We start from the raw sequence: 19,903 nt of genomic DNA, 5'->3' as shown, positions 1-19,903 counted from the left end.
CCCAAAAGTCTTAACTCGTACATCCACCAGTCCACATACATAATCTGATACCATTTTTTTGTGTAATTCCCTAAGAGCAGTGTTAGAGAATGAAGTTAATGCTAATCTGATACACACTGGGGTTTAACATTTTGCTTATTCTCAGAAATAGCTAAACTTTAAATTGCTTAGAATTTGCAATTTATGTATAAGTTAAGAGAATGAGTGGCAGAGACTGGTTAGAGTTTCAACAAAATATACTTAAAACATTATTTTCATTAGAACCTCATCTTTTATTCTTAGAGTTGATTAAGCCACCATGTAAAGCCTTAAGTCTGTCAAACTATTTTTTTTCCCTTTCCTCAACTATCAAGACCATAGAGGAAGTATTTCACTCTACCAAAAATGACTGAGTTGTGTTGGGCCTGGAGAAAAAGTCTGGTAAAAGGAGCCTCTCGTGGGGCTGCTGATGGTTAGGCTCATCCACCGCTGCACTTTGAGCTCGATTGGAATCGCCATGGGTTTTCTGCAGAAGAGACAAAAATTACAGAAACAGTTAATTTGTAGTGGGAGCTGTGCATGTCCTATATCAGCCCTAACAGGTATGGTAACTGCAGGCCAAGCAGCTCCAATGCCATTGTCATAAGTCAGAATTCAGTGTGTACTTTTGACAAAATTTAGTGTTAAGTCAAGACCAGAGCACAGACCCTGCAGAATTACTGACCCTGAGGTTTTATAAGCACATGGAAAGGCAATAGGAAAGAGACATACCATTTGCCTTTGTGGCCCCACAGTGCTCAAGTGTTCCACTTCAGCTGTGCCAATAGGTGGCAGCAGATTGTTTCGACTCAGGGGCAGTGGTGAGGGAGAGGAGAGTGAGTCGGCTGCCACTGGGCTGCAGATCCCATCAGCAAAACCAAGACATGAAAGCATAAAGTTATAACAATATAAGCAAACTGATTAGAATCAAATAAACTGAGCAGATGAGTTTAATTTCATGCACAGAAGGCTTTAAGCTGCCTGCATTTTTAAGTGAAGAGATCTCAATGAAAGGATTTTGGAGAATTAAAGTTTTGGGTTTTCTTCATAGTATTTTCTTACTTATTGTTGAAACTTCATCCTGAGCACACAGCAGAAGTTGACCCTTTCTCCCACAGAGAACTGGAATAAAACAATTTTCCCTATATTGTGTTGTATTTCTCTGACAGTTATGGATTTGTAATTTCACATCTGATGGAACTCACAGTTCTGGGCTTTCTGGTTGTCCTTTTCACTAAAAACTATAATTTCCAGGTAAAGTTCCTAAACTTATTTCCTTCCATGGGATTTGGAGCAGTTTGCAGTATTACTCATGCCCAAGATAGTAACTAAAAGCTGAATGATACTTTTCATGTCCCAGAAAGAAACAAAGCAACTTACTTTTCCACTTTGAAAAAAGCACTGTCAGAGGTATGAGAGATTAATTATACATCAAGACCACTCATACTCAAATGAATGTATAGCTATATCAGTATAAATATAGCTACATCAACATAATAAAATAGAGAGCAGCTGAGAACCCTGGTGTCCTAACAAAGATTTTTGGTGGTTTGGGACACCTCTTTTAGTAAGTCTATTGGGAGAAATTGTAACAAGAAATTGAAAAGTCAAAATCAAGAAATGTTGGGAGAGAAGTATAGTGATGTGCTTGATTTAGAGGCTGAATTCAAAACACAGTTATGGCATTGTCATCTCACACCCTTGTTCATAGTGTTAGAAATTAACTACCCTAAGATGTTTTGTAAGTCAACAACTAATGAAAGAATTTTATGTTAAAGACTTGGCTTGGTATTTTTTGCACAGTGAGGCTCAGAGTGTCTAGTGAATGAAAGGTGGGAAAGGGAAGAGAACATGTTTAGTGTTACTTCCTAAGACGTGCCAAGGGACATATTTCCTGGTGTATAAGCATCTACTTATCTGAGGTTTATAAAGTTTTCATTGTCAATGGAATAGGTAGATCCTAATGGTACAGAAAAATATTAAAGGAGAATTAACTATTATTTGGGGAAGAATTTCACTGAGGATGTTCCCACTAAGGAAAATGTTTTAATAAAATACATATGTCTTTTATTCTTTTGGTGAGTTCTACTGAAGTATTCTAGCCAACATTTTATTTGTAGAAATATAAATCTTTAGCTAAATCAATAGGAAGATCCAGTATATCTATATTTCATTCAAATTTAACTCCATTTTTTCTGTATTAGATTTACACCAGTGTGCAGTTCATCATAAGACTATGTAATGATTACTGTCTAGGCATATATTTCAATCTTAGATTTAAATTCATTCTCTATGTAAAATTCTTCATTAGTTTTACCATAGATTCCAGATATTCTGCTTTTGAAACCTACACTCGGGATCCTCTGAGTATTTCTTCCATAGGTCTTGGTGTTCCAGCGCGTGAATGGCTTGTGCTGATGGGATGAAGGGTACGTGGTGGGGGATTGCGTCTCCTGGCGGACTGCACTGTATATGACAGAAATGATGTACTAAGCTCCAGGGCTCGATTTGGCCAATTTCGAGTTGAAAGGATGGTACTGGACCCAGGCCTCATAAGTAGCTTGTCATCAAGATCTCTAGTGGCCAAATATCAGAAACCCACAGTGAGATCAAGATTGCTCTGTACAGGGAGACAGAACTCAAAGGGTAAAAAGCCTTAGACTATAAAATACATTCAAGGGAGAAAAAAACGAAAAGAGAAAACAATAAATAACGTAGTTTTAGAAGTTACATAATCTAGCTCAGGCATGAGAATGTGTACCTAAAAGAAGGACATCATTTCAATCTTACACATAATTTACTAGAATGGAGACTTGGGAAAGCAAGTCCACTTTTCGCCTGCCATCACAGTCACTTCTTCAGTTACTGGTAAAGACTAACCTGTAGGGTACTGACTCCAAAGTGCTTCCCAAAAGTTTACCTCAGGGACTGTGCTTCCTACCATGTTTGAAGCATTCTTTTGTGCTGAAGGAATGTCACCAGAAAGACTTAGTTGAAAGGCCAATATTGCTGCTTAGTAGTGGGGTGGCACTGGTGTGGCTCCCACTGCAGAGATTAAAATGCTGAGCTAGTTGGAGCCTACAGGGATAGGGGTTCCTTGGAAAGCTGGGAACAGGCAAAGGGTCCAGAGCTTTGTACAGCCCAGGGCAGTAGATCCCCATTTGCATAAACAACTGTGAAATATAACACTCTTCTGTAAGTACTCTGATAAAATACCATGCTCAACAGTTCAGTAGCTTAAACTCTGCCTTGTAGATTCAGCGGCTTTGTTTTTGTGTTTTAAGCAGATGAGAGAACGTTTGATTCTATCGTAAGGCACTTAAGAGATAGTATTTACACTGTGATGTGAAGGGGAAGTGAAAGAATAAAGCTCTGCCACGTGCTCTTGGCTTTCAGCAAGTTCCTCAGTCTTTCAGGCCACTTTGATGTCCTCTAGTGCAAAATATGCCTCAGGGTTTGGAGAACTTTGAAGGAAAAATGCCCATCACAGAATAGGGCTAAACCTTGAGCATTGCTCATATGAGATCTTTCTGGTCTTCGTAACCATACACTTAAGCCTTTTCTTTATACAGCCTACTGCTTTCTAATTACAGGGGTTTAGGCCTTAGCTGCTCTTTGTTCATCTTTATTCTTCCTCTGGACTACTCATTCATAACTGGATTTATCACCTCCACGCTCCTAGATCAACCTTCAAATCTGACCTTCTATATGGCCCATCATTGTAAACTCAACACACCCCAAGCTCATTTTCCCCCTGCCAAACAAGCTTCCCTTGAGCTTGAAATCTGAGTTGACTTTGATTCCTCTATTTTTATAGAATTTGATTTCTTTTACAGTATCTCCTAAAATATTTCATTCCTTTTTTTAGTCTTGCTACAACTTGAGAACAGACCCATAGCAGCCTGAACTCCTGCATTAGACTCCTTACTTTCAGTTCCTCCTGCGTCAATCCAATCTGTGTCCTACTGCTGTGAAATCTATCTTTCAAATTCCTGTTTTAAATATATGTGCTCCCCAGCTGGACTCATACATTGCTCGCTTGGGAATGTAAAATGGTACAATTTCTTTGGAAAATTGTATGGCAGTTTATTATAAAATTAAGCATACACTTAACCTATTCTGTAACACTTTCACTTCTAGATACTGAAAAACGAGACCATAGGTCCACAAAAAAGACCTGTGTAAGAATATTTATAGTGCTTTTTATACATAACAGCCCCAACCTGGAAAATAGCCCAAGTGTTCATTAACGGAAGAATGGGTAAACAAATTGTGGTGTACTATTACAATAGAATACTACTTGGCAATAAAAGAGAATCACATGCAACAACATGGATGGATCTCAAAAACATGACATTCAAAACCCTCCATAGTCTGGTCCCAATGTTCTTTAATTTCATAGTGTCTTCTTTCCCACTAATCACACCATGGTCTATTTTAGTTGTAGAAGATTGTCAGTGGTCTTTGATCAGAACATTAAAGTTCTAACCTATTGCTTCCTATCCTACTACAGCAAAAATGGTCAGCTTTCTCTTCTAAATATTTGTATTTTCCTGTCTCCAAACCTTTTTCCACACCATTCCTCCTACCTAGAATAGCCTTGCTGCTCTTCTCTGCTTATCCAAATTTCCATCTTTCAAGGATATGTTCAAAACCTAAACTTACCCACCAAAATGCTTCCCTTCTTTGGGACTGCCATAGTGCTCACACTGAGTACACAAACTTCACACTCAGTCACAGGAATGCCCTGTATGGTTAGGTCTCTTTTTACCTTTGTGCTTTCTCACCAGTTATTTTATCAGCTCCTTGAAGGTGGAGACCATTTTCCTTATATGTTTTTACTCCCCAGATGTCTCTGGTTGCTTGGTACGTACTCAATACATGCATGTTGACTGACTGACTTTGCTCTCCTTTTATTTCTCAGTAATCTACTTAAACTCTATAGTCTTAAAATTTTATACTTCTTACAGGAGCTTGTCCATTAGGGAGAGATTTCTTGGCTGTAGAGGCATCCCATGAACCAAGAGACCATTCACATTTGGCTGATGACCACTTGCTGCTTGACAGAGACTCATCTACATATCAAAAGAAGGTGTTACTCATTATTGGTTGGTGAAGATATCAGCTTGGTTTCCCAATTTTGCCAGAAGTTAGTATTTCCAAATTAGGTCATTTATACATTTTTCTCCTTTGCCTTAACTTCTGTATATCTTGGCCAGTACCCCAGCTGCAGCCCCAAGTCCACTGTCAAGATGACAGTATCAGAGTGCTTTCCTCTCCATTTCTAAATGGGGAAGCCTGGTCAACTTAGATGAAAGCAATTAATAGCCACTCTCAGGGGAGAGAGGACCTTTATTATCATTATTATTTACATTATACTAGAAAACAAAATATGGAACAGAAATGGGGAGAATAAGGGTAAACTCTATCTCTTTTACCATCACATAATCCTATGTTCTGCACAAACTAATGCTTTCTCCTTCACTACACCTGGAGCAGTCAGCTCTCAATAATAACGTAAATTCTGACGACTTTATTAGAAGGAGTTAATTGTATTTGTTCTAATGTTAGCAGGATTTAATCTTACCTGGACTGCCACTGCCACCTTAGTGTCCTGTTTATTTTCTCTCTCAGGTAGTCAGTTAAGTGCCCTTTCTGGCCAGCTCCTTCTCTGCCACAGTATGCATTTTCCTCCTACTTTCTCTTAAGAATGTTTGGATTATTGCTTCTCCTCCCTTTGGTCATTAACAACCAGAACCGTGTACGTTAACTTTTCAGGGCTTAGGCTACCCAGGTCATAACCAGGCCAGTTCAACATGTAGAAGTATTTTATTACCATCATAGGAATATTAGATTATTACCTGGGTCATCCTCCAATGTGATACGGTATGGGCCTTATTGAGTTTATTTTTATTTACTTTTTTTTATTGAAGTAGAGTTGATGTATATATTGTATAAGTTACAGGTGTGTACAGTATAGTGATTCACAAGCTGAGTTTACTTTTAAATAACCCTTTTTAAAATATAGTTGCACAATATCTGGCCAGTACACCAACAAAGCAAATACTAGATGTGGTACTAAACCCAGGCTGGATGAGCATGGGCCAAGGATGAGAATCCTTTTTCTCTTTCTTTTTATCCCTCCCCTGCTCCCACACTTTTTTTGCTACAAGTAACACTGGGAAGCTATCATGTAGGAACTGGGATTACATAAATCATTACACATGGATGAGACCAGGCTTATCAACCTTCTGCAAGAAATGGCCATTTTTATATGCTTGTCTACAGACTTATTTGAAACCATTTTCTCCTCCCTTTGGTTTGCCTTTTACATCTGGTTATGATTAGTAAACATCCAAAAAGCAAAAAAGTCAACAGATTCAAATATTAAAAATAAAACAAAAACCAGGTTGTCTGAGATAAGAGAAAAAAGAGGGAAGAAGTCAAAAAAATTCAAAGGACAGAATGTTAAGGCCATAGAAGATCTGATATTGGTCCCTCTTTTCATCATATTTTTCATTTTTCCCAAAGCAGACTTAAGCTGACCATATAGTTGAGTCTAGATCGCACAGCTTATAGATGCCTTTTCAAAAGAGCTGATTGAGAATTACTTATCAACTCTAATTTGCTATTTTTTTTAACAGGTTAAAATTTTTTTTATTGTGGTAGAATATACATAACATATTTACTGTGTTAACCATTTTCACACGTACAATTCATTGACATGAGTGCATTTGCTGCTATTAATTTTTTAAACTGAAATTAAACATCTTTGCAAAGAGTCACTGGATTACTGTGATAAACACATAACTTTACTGAAAAAGAGTCATAGTGATACAATTAAGGCAAATAACTGAGCAAACTTCGTCTACAAGAACAGTCCTAGGTTCTCCAATACATTCCCCTGTGCGACTTACCGGATTTGAGGTGATGGACAGCACCTTAGACTGTGGCACTCGAGGTAAGACCAAAGGTGGTTGTTCATTCAGCACACAGGGGCTTTCTGAAGCTGGTCTGGTGATTGCAACATTACTGTCATCATCTGAGCAAAGGAATAGAATCTATTATCCATGAATATCTTCAGACCCACAACAACAGTACTGTGAAAAAAAAAATCTCCCCTGAGAATTCATAATCTCAAGCTAGGCTTCACTCATCTTTGCAGCCCAATTTCATACCACCTGCACAGTTCAAAAAAACCCTTTAAACCATGAATTTATTTTAAAGTGTTTCCCAGGCTGGTGATTCCTATTTGTACCTGGCAGAAGGAAAAGCAAAGATTACTAGAGCAAAGCTGTCTAATAGAACATTTGGAGATTGAAGGAAATGTTCTACATATGCATTGTCCAGTATAGTGGCCTCTAGCCACATGTGGCTATAGAGCATTTAAAATCTGGCTAGTGTGGGATCTAATCAAACTTGCAAGCTTTTGCACAGCAAAGGAAACCATAAACAAAACGAAAAGACAACCTACAGAATGGGAGAAAATATTTGCAAATGATGCAACCAACAAGGGCTTAATTTCCAAATATACAAACAGCTCATACAACTCAACAACAACAAAAAACCCTATCCAAAAATGGGCAGAAGACCTAAACATTTACCAAAGAAGACATACAGATGGCCAATAGGCACGTGAAAAGATGCTCAACACTGCTAATTATTAGAGAAATGCAAATCAAAACTACAATGAGGTACCACCTCACACCAGTCAGAATGGCCATCATTAAAAAGTCTACAGGGGGCTTCCCTGGTGGTGCAGTGGTTAAGAATCTGCCTGCCAATGCAGGGGACATGGGTTTGAGCGCTGTTCTGAGAAGATCCCACATGCGGAGCAACTAGGCCCATGCACCACAACTACTGAGCCTGTGCTCTAGAGCCCGTGCGCCACGAATACTGAGCCCACATGCCACAACTACTGAAGCCCGCGCACCTAGAGCCTGTGCTCTGCAACAAGAGAAGCCACTGCAATGAGAAGCCTGCGCACCACAATGAAGAGTAGCCCCCACTTGCCGCAAGTAGAGAAAGACCGCGTGCAGCAACAAAGACCCAACGCAGCCAAAAAATAATAATTTTTTAAAAAAAGACTACAAATAACAAATGCTGGAGAGGATGTGGAGAAAAGAGAACCCTCCTACACTGTTGGTGGGAATGTAAGTTGGTGCAGCCACTGGAAAACAGTATGAAGGTTCCTCAGAAAACTAAAAATAGAATTACCATATGATCCAGCAGTCCCACTCCTGGGCATATATCTGGACAAAACTATAATTCAAAAAGATGCCCCTGTGTTCATAGCAGCACTATTCACAGTAGCCAAGACACGGAAACAACCGAAATGTCCATTAACAGATGAATGGATAAAGAAAACGTGGTATAATGTATACAACGGAATACTACTACTCTGTAAAAAAGAACGAAATAATGCCATTTGCAGCAACATGGGTGCAACTGGAGATTATCATACTAAGTGAAGTAAGTCAGAAAGAGAAAGAAATACCATATGATATCACTTATTTGTGGAATCTAAAAATGTGACACAAATGAACCTATCTGAAACAGAATCATGGACATAGAGAACAGACTGGTGGTCGCCAGGGGGGAGGGGGTTGGGGGAGGGATGGAGTGGGAGGTTGGGGTGAGCAGATGTAAGCTTTTATATATAGAATGGATAAACAACAAGGTCCTACTGTATAGCACAGAGAACTATATTCAATATCCTATGATAAATCACAATGGAAAAGAATATTTTAAAAAAGAATGTACATATATGTATAACTGAATCACTTTGCTGTACAGCAGAAATTAACATTGTAAATCAACTATACTTAAATAAAAAAAATAAAATTTGGCTGGTGTGATTGAGAACAATTTAAATTTTACCTAATTGTAATTAATTAAAATTAAATAGCCACACACACCTAGTGAAACCTCATGCCCATTACCACTGCCAGTTTTTGTAAATAAAGCTGTAAGAGTAGTTTGTTTATTCTCATTACTGTATAGTACTGCATCATATGAATATATCAGGTTCTGCTGTTGAGGGATGTTTGGGTAGTTTCCAGTTTATGTTTTCCAGTATATAGTGCTGTCATGGACATTCTTATATATGTCCTTGGGGAAGATGTATACTGAGTATATAGTAGTATATGCAGCCACATCCACTCATATACATATTGTTTATGGCTGCTTTCAAGGGCAGAGTTGAGTAGTTGCAACAGAGACTGGATGGCTGGCAAAAACTAAAACATTTACCATCTGGCTCTTTATACACAAAGTTTGCTGATCCCTATTTTAGGTCAATCAACCCACTAAACCAGTCAGAGACCCTCCAGCTCCATTATAAGATCATTGTCTTTTTTTCAAACTTTAAGTTTCAAAATCAGTATAGTTATACAATGAAATAACCTAAATTTATGGATGCATGGAAAAATAAACTAAAAGGATATTAATTCATAGCCTAACATTGGTAAATTGTGAAAGGTGAAATGAAAGTTTTCTCTGAAAACTTTCAGTGGTTGATAATGAAAACTGAAGTAATTCCTTTATTACCAGGATTTATTATTATTGGGGTTTGGATATGTCTCTGGACTTGATCATCTGTCCTGTATCTCCCAAAACTTAACCTCACATAATATAAAGCAGTTTGTTTTGAAAAGGGTCTTAGACCTACTCTTCTCCAATACCAGCTTTAAAAGGGAACTTAACGTGCATACAACAGAGTGGCTTTAAAAACAAACAAACAAAAAAAACTCACATGGACACTATCAACTGTGGCAAACATGTGGAGCAACTGGAATGCTCATACAATACTGGAGAGAGTGTAAATAGATGCATCCACTTTGGAAAAATATTTGGTAGTATCCACTGAAGTGGGAATAGCATATCCTATGACCTAGCAGTGCCACTGTTATGTACCCAGTACATATGTTCACCAAAAGACATATATAAGAATGTTTATAACAGCACTATATGCCGGCAGACATAAACTGGAAACTACCTAAATGTCCATCAACAGTAGAATGTGATATATTCATACAATAAAATACTATATAACAATGAAAATGAACTGTTACACTCAAAACAGTTGAATCTAACAAACATAATGTTGAGTTTAAGAAGCCAAATGCAGAAGGGCACATACTATATGAATCCATTCTTAAAAGTTTTAAAACAGGCAAAACTAATCTGTGGTGCTGTAACTCAGGATAGGTTTACTTTTGGGGGGTAGGAGTTTAGTAACATGAAAGGGACTTCTGAAGTGTTGGTAATGTTCTGTTCTTGATATGAGCATTGGTCATACAAGTGGATTCAGTTTTTAAAAATTAATCAAGCTTGATGTAAATTTATTTTGCAATTTTCTATATAGATATGCTTTATATTTTTTTAAATATATTTTTTAAAATTTATTTTGGCTGCACCAGGTTTTAGTTGTGGCACATGGGATCTTAGTTGCAACATGCGGACTTCTTGGTTGTGGCATGTGGACTCTTAGTTGCGGCATGTATGCGGGATCTAGTTCCCTGACCAGGGATCGAACCTGGGCCCCCTGCATCGGGAGCACGGAATCTTACCCTCTGGACCACCAGGGAAGTCTCTCCCCTAGATACAGTTTAATAAAAGTGTTTTTTTAAATGTATTTCCTGGACTTGTGCTTCCAGCCAAGATGGAGCAACAGGGACTGGCTTTACCCTCCTGCTTAAAACAACCAATAAATCCGTGAAACAATGGCTTTTAAGACACTGGGCATCAGGTAATGAAAGACAGTGAACCATGAGATAGTAAACAAATGATGCTAGCTCTGCAACTGCCTTGAAAGAGTTTCCAAGACATGACACAAAGAGGGAGAACAAAGGCAGATCCTGGTGGACTCCCTGATTTGAAAGTCCAGAGAGAGCAAGACTGCTAGGGTTCATAGGAGAGAGTATCAGAGAAGAAAAATGCACAGAAAGGGAACCCAGGATATCTGTAGAGTGTGGGGTGTCCTTTGAGTACTCAAAGGAGTATTGATCACTGCATGTATGAGAAAAAACCACCTGAGGCTAGGAAAGAGAACCAACTGAAAGAATTAGAGGGAATAGTGCCTGCTGCCCACATGGGACCAGGAACAGTGCCTGGTTCTTCCAGCCATACTAGAAAAACTCATAATTAATGGGGCATTGGGCAGACTACTTAGGACAACCTTGCCTCAGTATCTGGGTGATAATTAGTTGGACTGAATGACCTGTCTATAACAAATCATAAAAGCAAGACCAGAAGAGATCAAACTTTTTACAGGTAACTTAAGTGCATCCCAGGAAAAACCGAAGAAGATACGTACAAATGAAAAAAAAAAAAATCGACTCCCAATAAGATAAAATTCACCATGTCTGGCACCCAAAGAATACCATGCAGGAAAATACAACTCACAATGAGAAGAATATCAATCATTGAAACCAACCCAGAATTCACACACATGTTTGAGTTATCCCACTTTTTCAAAAAGAGACATGGAAGATATAAAATTCACCCAAATCATACTTCATAGAAAACAATGAGTAGAAAACTACACTGGATGAGCTTAACAGCAGATTCACCATTGTAAAAGAAAATATTAATGAACTTGAAGGCACAATACGAAACATCCAAATTGAAATACATAGAGAAGAAAATTGAAATACACAGAGAAGAAAATTCTTTAATTAAAGCATCACATTTGAGGGATCAGTAAGCAAATGGACTAATATATATGAGTAACTGGGGTCCTAAGGGATGGTGGGCGGCAGAAAAAGTATCTGAAGAAATAATGGCTGAAAACTTTCCAAACAACAAAGACAATAAACCCACAGATCCAAGAAGCTCAACAAACTCCATGCAGAAGTAACATGAAAAAAATTACATCAAGGCACAGCATAATCAAATTGCTCAAAACCAGTGAAAATGAGAAAAATCTTAAAAGCAGCCAAAGAAAAAATACATGAACACAGGAACAAAGAAAAGGATGACATCAGATTTCTTGTGCAAGTGAGAAGACGGTGGACAACATCTTTAAAGTATGAAGAAGGAAATCCAAAAGAGGGGATATATGTATATGTATAGCTGATTCACTTTGCTGTATGTACAGTAGAAACTAACACAATATTGTAAAGCAACTATACTCCAATAAAATAGGTAACCAACAAGGACCTACTGTATAGCACAGGGAACTCTGCTCAATACTCTGTAATAACCTAAATGGGAAAAGAATTTGAAAAAAAGTAGATACATGTATATGTATAACTGAATTACTTTGCTGTGCACCTGAAACTAACACAACATTGTTAACCAGCTATACTCCAATATAAGATAAATTTTTTTAAAATAAATAAACGAGATACACTGAATGTTAAAACAAAAAAAGTACCAAGAGAAAAAGTGTCCACCTAAAATTCAATACACCACACAACTATCTTGCAGAAATTAAAGAAAAATAAGGAAATTTTCATATATCAAAAGAAAGCATTTCTCACCAACAGACTCACATACAAGAAATTTTAGAGGACATCTCTCAGGTTGCAAGAATTTTTAAAAAAATTTTTAATGAGATAAAATTTGCATAACATGAGTCACTGTTTTTAACCATTTTACAGTATACAATTAAGTGGTTTTTAGTATATTCATGATTTTCTGCAACCACCACCACTATCTAATTTCAGAAAATTTCCATCACTCCAAAAAGAAACCCCATACCTCCCAATGCACCTCTTCCTCCATCCCCTGGCAATCATTAAACTACTTTCTCTATGGACCTGCCTGTTCTGGAAATTTCACCTTAATGGAATCATACAATATGTGGCCCTTTATGTCTGTCTTCTTTCGTTTAACATAATATTTTCAAGGTTCACCCATGTTTTAAGATGCATCATTACTTAATTCCTTTTTCTAAAAAAATAATTTATTTTTGGTTGCATTGGGTCTTCGTTGCTGTGCGCTGGCTTTCGCTAGTTGTGGTGAGCGGGGGCTACTCTTCATTGTGGTGCGTGGGCTTCTCATTGCGGTGGCTTCTCTTGTTGCAGAGCACGGGCTCTAGGCACACGGGCTTCAGTAGTTGTGGCATGTGGGCTTCAGTAGTTGTGGCTCAAGGGCTCTAGAGCACAGGCTCAGTAGTTGTGGCTCACGGGCTTAGTTGCTCCGTGGCATGTGGGATCTTCCCAGACCAGGGATCGAACCCATGTCCCCTGCATTGGCAGGCAAATTCTTAACCACTGTGCCACCAGAGAAGTCCCTAATTCCTTTTAATGTATGAATAATACTCCATTGCATGATGTATTAGTTACTCAAGCTGCCATAAAATATGACAGACTGGATGGCTTAAACAGCAGAAATTTATTTTCTCACAGTTCTGGAGGCTAGAAGTCCATGATCAAGGTGCTGTCAGGGTTGTTTTATAGTGTGACCTCTCTTCCTGGCTCCTAGGCAGCTGCCTTTTCCCTCTGTCCTTGCCTGACTTCTTCTCTTTACACACACAGAAATAGAGAGCTGTGACGTCTCTTCCTCTTCTTACAAGGATACCAACTCTATAGGATTAGGGTCCCACCCTTCTGACTCATTTAACCTTAATTACCTCCCCCTTCTGACTCATTTAACCTTAATTACCTCCCTAAAGGCCCTATCTCCAAACCTAGTCACATTGGGGGTTAGGGCTTCCACATATGGATTTTGAGGGGGACACAATTCAGTCCATAACACGTGGATATACCAAATTTTGTTTATCCATTCATCAGTTGATGGATGTTTAGGTTGGTTCCACTTTTTTTTTTTTAATAAATTTATTTACTTATTTATTTTTGGCTGCGTTGGGTCTTCATTGCTGTGCATGGGCTTTCTCTAGTTGTGGCGAGCAGGGCTACTCTTCGTTGCAGTGTGCAGGCTTCTCATTGCGGTGGCTTCTCGTCGTGGAGCACAGGCTCTAGGTACACGGGCTTCAGTAGTTGTGGCATGCGGGCTCAGTAGTTGTGGCTTGCAGGCTCTAAAGCTCAGGCTCAGTAGTTGTGGTGCATGGGCTTAGTTGCTCTGCGGCACATGGGATCTTCCCAGACCAGGGCTCAAACCCGTGTCCCCTGCATTGGCAGGCGGATTCTTAACCACTGCGCCACCAGGGAAGTCCTGGTTCCACTTTTTGACTATTATGACTAATGCTGCTGTGAACATTCATTCCAGGGTTTTGTGTGGATATATTTCATTTCTCTTGATTATATAACTTTGAGTGGAATTGCTAGATCATATGGTAATTTTATGTTTAACTTTTTGAGGAACTGCCAAACTGTTTCCACAGTGGCTGCACCACTTTACATTCCCACCAGCAATTCATGAGGGTTCCAGTTTCACAACGTCATGAACACTTGTTATTGTCCTTTTTTTTAATAAAATACAGCCATCCTAGTGGGTTTGAAGTGGTGTCTCATTGTGGTTTTATTTTTGATTTGATTTCCCTAATGAATAATGATGTTGAACATCTTTTCATGTGCTTATTGGCTATTTGTATATCTTCTTTGGAGAAATGTCTGTTTGAGTTATTTGCCCATTTAAAAAAAAATAAATTAATTAATTTATTTTTGGCTGCGTTGGGTCTTTGTTGCTGTGCACAGGCTTTCTCTAGTTGCGACAAGCGGGGGCTACTCTTTGTTGTGGTGTGTGGGCTTCTCATTGTGGTGGCTTCTCTTGTTGCAGAGCACGGGCTCTAGGCATGCAGGCTTCAGTAGCTGTGGCTCGCGGGCTCTAGAGCTCAGGCTGTTGTGGCGCATGGGCTTAGTTGCTCCGCGGCATCTGGGATCTTCCCGGACTGGGGCTCGAACCCGTGTCCCCTGCTTTGGCAGGCGGATTCTTAACTGCGCCACCAGGGAAGCCCTATCTGCCCATTTTTAAATTGGGTTGTTTTTTTCTTTTGTTTTTGAGTTGTAGATCTTTATATACTGTGAGTACTAGATTCTTATCAGGTGTATGATTTACGTACATTTCCTCCCATTCTGTAGGCTGTCTTTTCAGTTTCTTGATAATGTCCTTTGATACACCCTAAAGTTTTTTATTTTGATGAAGTCCAATTTATTTATTTTTTCTTTCGTTGTTTGTGGTCTTGGTGTCATATCTCAGAATCCACTGCCAAATCCAAGCTCATGAAGATTTACTCCAATGTTTTCTTCTAAGTTTTATAGTTTTAGCTCTTAAATGTGTACCTTCAATCCACTTCAAGTTGATATTTTGTATATGGTGTGAAGTAAGGGTCTAACATCATTCTTTACCATGTGGCTATCCAGTTGTGCCAGCACAATTTCTTTTTTTTTTTTCCTATCTGAAGTTTTTTGATTGACATATAGTTGATTTACAATATTCTGTAAGTTTCAGGTGTACAACATAGTGATTCACAATTTTAAAAGGTTATACCCCATTTATAGTTATTATAAAATATTGGCTATATTCCCTGCCAGTACCATTTCTTAAAGAGACTATTCTTCCCCCATTGAATGGTCTTGGCACCCTTGTTGAAAATCAGTTGGCCATAGATGTGTGTATTTATTTCTGGACTTTTGATTCTATTCCATTGATCAGTATGTGTTCTTATGCCAGTACCACACTGTTTTGATTACTGTAGCTTTGTATTATGTTTTTAAACCAAGAAGTATGAATCCTCCAAATTTGTTCTTTTTCAATATTGTTTTGGACATTCAGGATACCTTGCATTTCTCTATGAATTTCAGGATCATTTCTGCAAAAAAGGCAGTTAGAATTATGATAAGGTTGTACTCAACCTGTAGATGTATTTAGGGAGTATTGCCATCTTAACAATATTTATTCTTCCAATCCATAAACAGAGGGTGTCTTTCTATTTCATTAGGTCTTCTCTATTTTCTTTCAATAATATTTTGTAGTATTCAGTGTGCAAGTCTTACACTTCCTTGGTTCAGTTTATTCCTAAGTATTTTATTCTTTTTGATGCTATTATAAATGAGTTGTTTCCTTAATTTCATTTTTGATTATTCATGGGTAGAAGCTAGAAGAACTTTGAGAAGCATGATAGAGAAGACATAAATTACCTTGAACAGACTTAGGAGGAATCTGGATTTGGAGGAAGCTGTAGGGGAGGGCTCAGAAGGAAATGAGAAACATGTTATTAGAAACTGGAAGTATGGAGATGCTTGTTATTTTGTGGCAGAGAGCTTAGTGAAATGGTCTCCTGTGGTCACGTGGAAAGCAGAACTTTTAAGTGATGATCTTGGTTATATAGCTAAGGAGATTTCCAGTCAAAGTGTTAAAGGTGAGGCCTGATTTTTTTCTTGCTGCTTATGATCAAACACGAGATGAGAGAGATAAATTGCGGGAAAAACTATTAAACATAAAGAAACCAGGACTTGATGATTTTGAAAATTCTCAATCTCTCTAGATGGCAAAAGATTCTAAATAAAGGAAGGCTATCAGACCCCCAAAATTCTACTGGCAGGAAACAGCCTAATAAAATTACTTAGCTACAAACATGTGCTATGTTTCATGAAAAAGGAAGGATGACTCAGAGGGCAAAACCAAGAGCTCAGAGGGTAGAGCAGAAAGCTGAGAGGATTATTTCCAGGCCTTAAAACTTAATGAAGGAACTCCCAGTATTTTCACAGCTGGATTTCAGAATTGCTGTGGACCCTTTTTCACTCTCCCCTCCCCGACCCCAGCCTTTTAACTGGAGTGTCTATAATGGTTATCTTTTTCCTGGCCCACTATTGTATGTTGGGTGTGTTGGGGTCAAATAACTTGTCTCTAGGAGTAGAATGGCTGGATTATATAGTTAGATGTTTATATACCTGTGTATATAAGCTTTAGTTTCATAGGTTTATAGATGGAAAGGAATTGTGCCCCAGTAATTTCACTTCCTGTATTACATCCAGGAACTTCATTCATACCAGGACCTGATTCAAAGTCTTTGGAGCTGATGCTGTAATAGATGATTCTCTTGGAAACCTTCGAAGGGAGTTGAATGTACTTTGCCTGTGGGAGCACATGAATCACTAAGGGCCAGTGGGAAGACTAGTGGACAAATTCCAAGGTGCACCCCCCACCCCCCGCCATGATTCTCAGCTCTTGATGTTCACACCTTCGTGTAAACCCCTCCCTTTGAGCATGGGCAGGATGTGTGACTTGCTTCAGATCAAAAGATGATGGTAAAAGTGATGGGATGTCACCGCCATGATTATGTTATATAAGTTTCTGTCTTGCTAGCAGATTAGCTCTCAGTCTTTCTTGCTGGCTTTGGAGAAATAAGCTGCCACGACTGCTACAGCTACAAGAAACTGGATGCTTCCAAAAACACACAAAAGGGGAAGTGGATCCTTTCCTAGTTGAGCCTCTACATGAGGCTCAACTTTAGCCAACACCTTGATTGCAGCCTTGTGAGATCTTAAGTAAAGGACTAGCTGGCTGTTCCTGGACTTCTGACCTACAAATCTGTGAGATAATAAATGTGTGTTCTTTGAAGCTGCTAAGTTTGTGATAATTTTTGTGCAACATAGAAAATCAATACTAAATATACATTTAACCATATAATCCAACGATTTCACTTGTAGAAATCTACCCAAGAGAAAAGGAAATATATGTCAAAATTCTTGTACACTAGTGTTCGTAACAGCATTAATAGTCCAAAAATGAAAACAATCCAAACGTCCATCAACAGATAAATGGATAAACAAGTTGTGGAACAATGGAATACAACTCAACAATAAAAAGAATAAATTATTGACACACACAGTGACATGGATGACTGTCAAAATGATCACACTGAGGGAAAGAAGCCGACAAAAGAAGAGTAAATACTACATGATACCATTTAAGCAGATAAGTTGTCATTTGGGGATGGTGGGTCAGGCAGGGGCAGGAGGGAGGGATTACAAGGTTATTAATTTTGAGAGTAATGGATATGTTCACTATATTGATTGTCTCATGGTTTCATGGCTGTATACATAGGTCATCTTATCAGATAATACACTTGAAATATGATTGGTTTATTGTATATCAATTCTTCAATAAAGCAGTGTTTTAAATGTATTTGCACATGTTTTTTGTCACAAATAATTATATTCAAATAGAAAGCACAATCTCTATCTAGTCATCATAGAGTAGGCCTTGTTACTCATCCACTCATTCCCAGATACTTTCCAAATATCTGTTAGTTTCTATGAGAAATACAAATATGATTCTTTTGTACTAATGAACATATAATTTAATAGACTGGTTACGGTTTGGAAAGCATAAGCAATTATTTTTTTATATTGTTTTCACAAAGAGCCTTACCAGAAGCGAATCCCTCCCAGTGACTACGTGTCAGCTGCTCCATACAGCTTAGGACCTTGCTCCACACATCGTCAAACACATAAGCAAGGACATCCTCTTTCATGCAGTAAAATGGAGCAATGGGTGGGTACCCTAATTTCTGTTTGTCTGTAGCTGCTTCTGATTTCTTTCCATGAAACCCCTCTTCCCTGTAACAGAAGCAAGAAGGAAAGACTTCATGGTTATTCTTCACTGGGTGTTCACCACTGTCTTTTGGCTGCTTAGGAGTGTGATTTATGCTCCTCCCCGCCACCACCCCCTTCCTCCCCGCATATATAGCACAGGTATTAAATAGGCTTGTGAACTAAGGGACTTTTCAACAGAGGAGACTCTGCATTTCCCTTTTTACACCCATCCCACCCCACCCCCCCACTCTGCCAAAAAAATAGAACAAGAAAAAGAAGACTGAGAATCATTGTACTTTTTTAAGCTTTAAATAGATGGGCATTTTAACTTGAGCAACAAGCAACCTATGACAATTAAGCGCACAAAAATAATCTTTTTGTTGTAACTGGATAACATTTAGATTAATATTAACTTGACACAGTTAACGATGCGCATATTACTGTGATTATGCTGCATAATTATTTGAGGCAATGATTCATTAGGGAAATAGTCCACATAGATTATTAAAATTAGTATACTTTTACTAATCCAAATAAACATTTGGTAATTGGCTGTAAAGGAAAAAGAGGGAAGCCCAACAGCACAGGAAACTACTCTGAGGCTCTTCTGGAGACTGTGTATCTATAACCCAGAAACTTCCAGTTAGGCAAGTCTGTCTCTCCTCTGGCAATGAGTGCCAGTAGCCCCAGATTTCTGGGGGAAGAAAATTTGGCTGATGGATGTGCTTATCTATGACAGATGTATTATAAACTAAGACAAAGCAAATTCTGGAACTGGCTTGGGTGGAGAGAAGTACCTTTACAGTGAAAGTTACTCCTAGGGCAACAAAGTGCTCAAGAATGAAATAGGAAACTGTAGGCAGGTAAGAAGGATGCTAAGAGATTTAAGCAGGGCAGCCAGACTCCCTTTGCTTCTCCTTTCCCAAGGAAGAGCTAGCCTGGCATTAAGTGGCAGAGGAGGCTGATTAGCATTAAATGTATTTCAATTTATATTTCTTTTTAGAGGAGATAACATAGTCATATAAAAATTCAAATTGTATAGAAGGAAATATATGTATGTAGTGAAAAATAAGTCTCCTACATCTCTGTCCCCCAGTCTCCATTCTCAGAAGCAAACATACATAGGTCCAGAGAGATAGTTACATTATACACTGTACTGCATCTCACTCTTCTGTCAGTGTATCTTGTCCATGATCCCTATCAATACATATAAATCTGCCTCTTCTAAAAAATAACTGCAGAGTATTCCATTGGGTATACCATAATATATCTAACTAGACAGTTATTGATCAACTAACCTTTGCTTTTATAATCAATACTGCAATTAATATCCTTCTACAGATATTCCTCGACTTACGTATTGGGTTACAGCCCAATGAACTTACGAAAATATCACGTCAAGAATGCATTTAATACACCTAACCTATTGAACATTATAG

At 38.4% G+C, this 19,903-nt stretch overlaps 2 protein-coding genes across 15 annotated transcripts in view; one reads left to right on the top strand and one right to left on the bottom strand.

The window, feature by feature from the left end:
* The window catches only part of FAM149B1 (family with sequence similarity 149 member B1), a 63,095-nt gene that overhangs the window by 3,458 nt on the left and 39,734 nt on the right, over positions 1-19,903 (bottom strand). For 3 of the 10 annotated variants that reach the window (XM_082406856.1, XM_082406855.1, XM_082406859.1), the window contains 6 exons: positions 18,301-18,488; positions 6,936-7,060; positions 4,987-5,093; positions 2,370-2,594; positions 751-874; positions 380-505 (listed from right to left, as the gene is read on the bottom strand). In XM_082406856.1, coding sequence (XP_082262982.1) covers positions 380-505; positions 751-874; positions 2,370-2,594; positions 4,987-5,093; positions 6,936-7,060; positions 18,301-18,488 — 895 coding nt within the window. Of the gene's footprint in view, positions 1-379; positions 506-750; positions 875-2,335; positions 2,595-4,986; positions 5,094-6,935; positions 7,061-18,300; positions 18,489-19,903 lie in introns of those variants that run through there. The other 7 variants (XM_082406858.1, XM_082406857.1, XM_082406860.1 and 4 more) reach the window with 7 other exon arrangements.
* Positions 1-19,903, top strand: part of DNAJC9 (DnaJ heat shock protein family (Hsp40) member C9) — a 39,506-nt gene that overhangs the window by 11,346 nt on the left and 8,257 nt on the right. The window contains exons 5-6 of one of the 5 annotated variants that reach the window (XR_014248864.1): positions 4,989-5,167; positions 16,902-17,487. The exons of 2 other annotated variants lie outside the window; for them this stretch is intronic. Coding sequence is in view for 2 of the 3 variants with exons in the window: in XM_082406906.1 (XP_082263032.1) it covers positions 16,902-16,946 (45 nt within the window). In the remaining variant the exon portion in view is untranslated. Of the gene's footprint in view, positions 1-4,988; positions 6,800-16,901; positions 17,488-19,903 lie in introns of those variants that run through there. 2 more of the 5 variants (XM_082406906.1, XM_082406909.1) reach the window with 2 other exon arrangements.

Source organism: Balaenoptera borealis (assembly GCF_965194805.1).
Source record: "Balaenoptera borealis genome assembly, chromosome: 10".
In the NCBI taxonomy this organism is placed as follows: Eukaryota; Metazoa; Chordata; class Mammalia; order Artiodactyla; family Balaenopteridae; genus Balaenoptera; species Balaenoptera borealis.
This window is presented reverse-complemented; position numbering and strand designations above follow the sequence as displayed.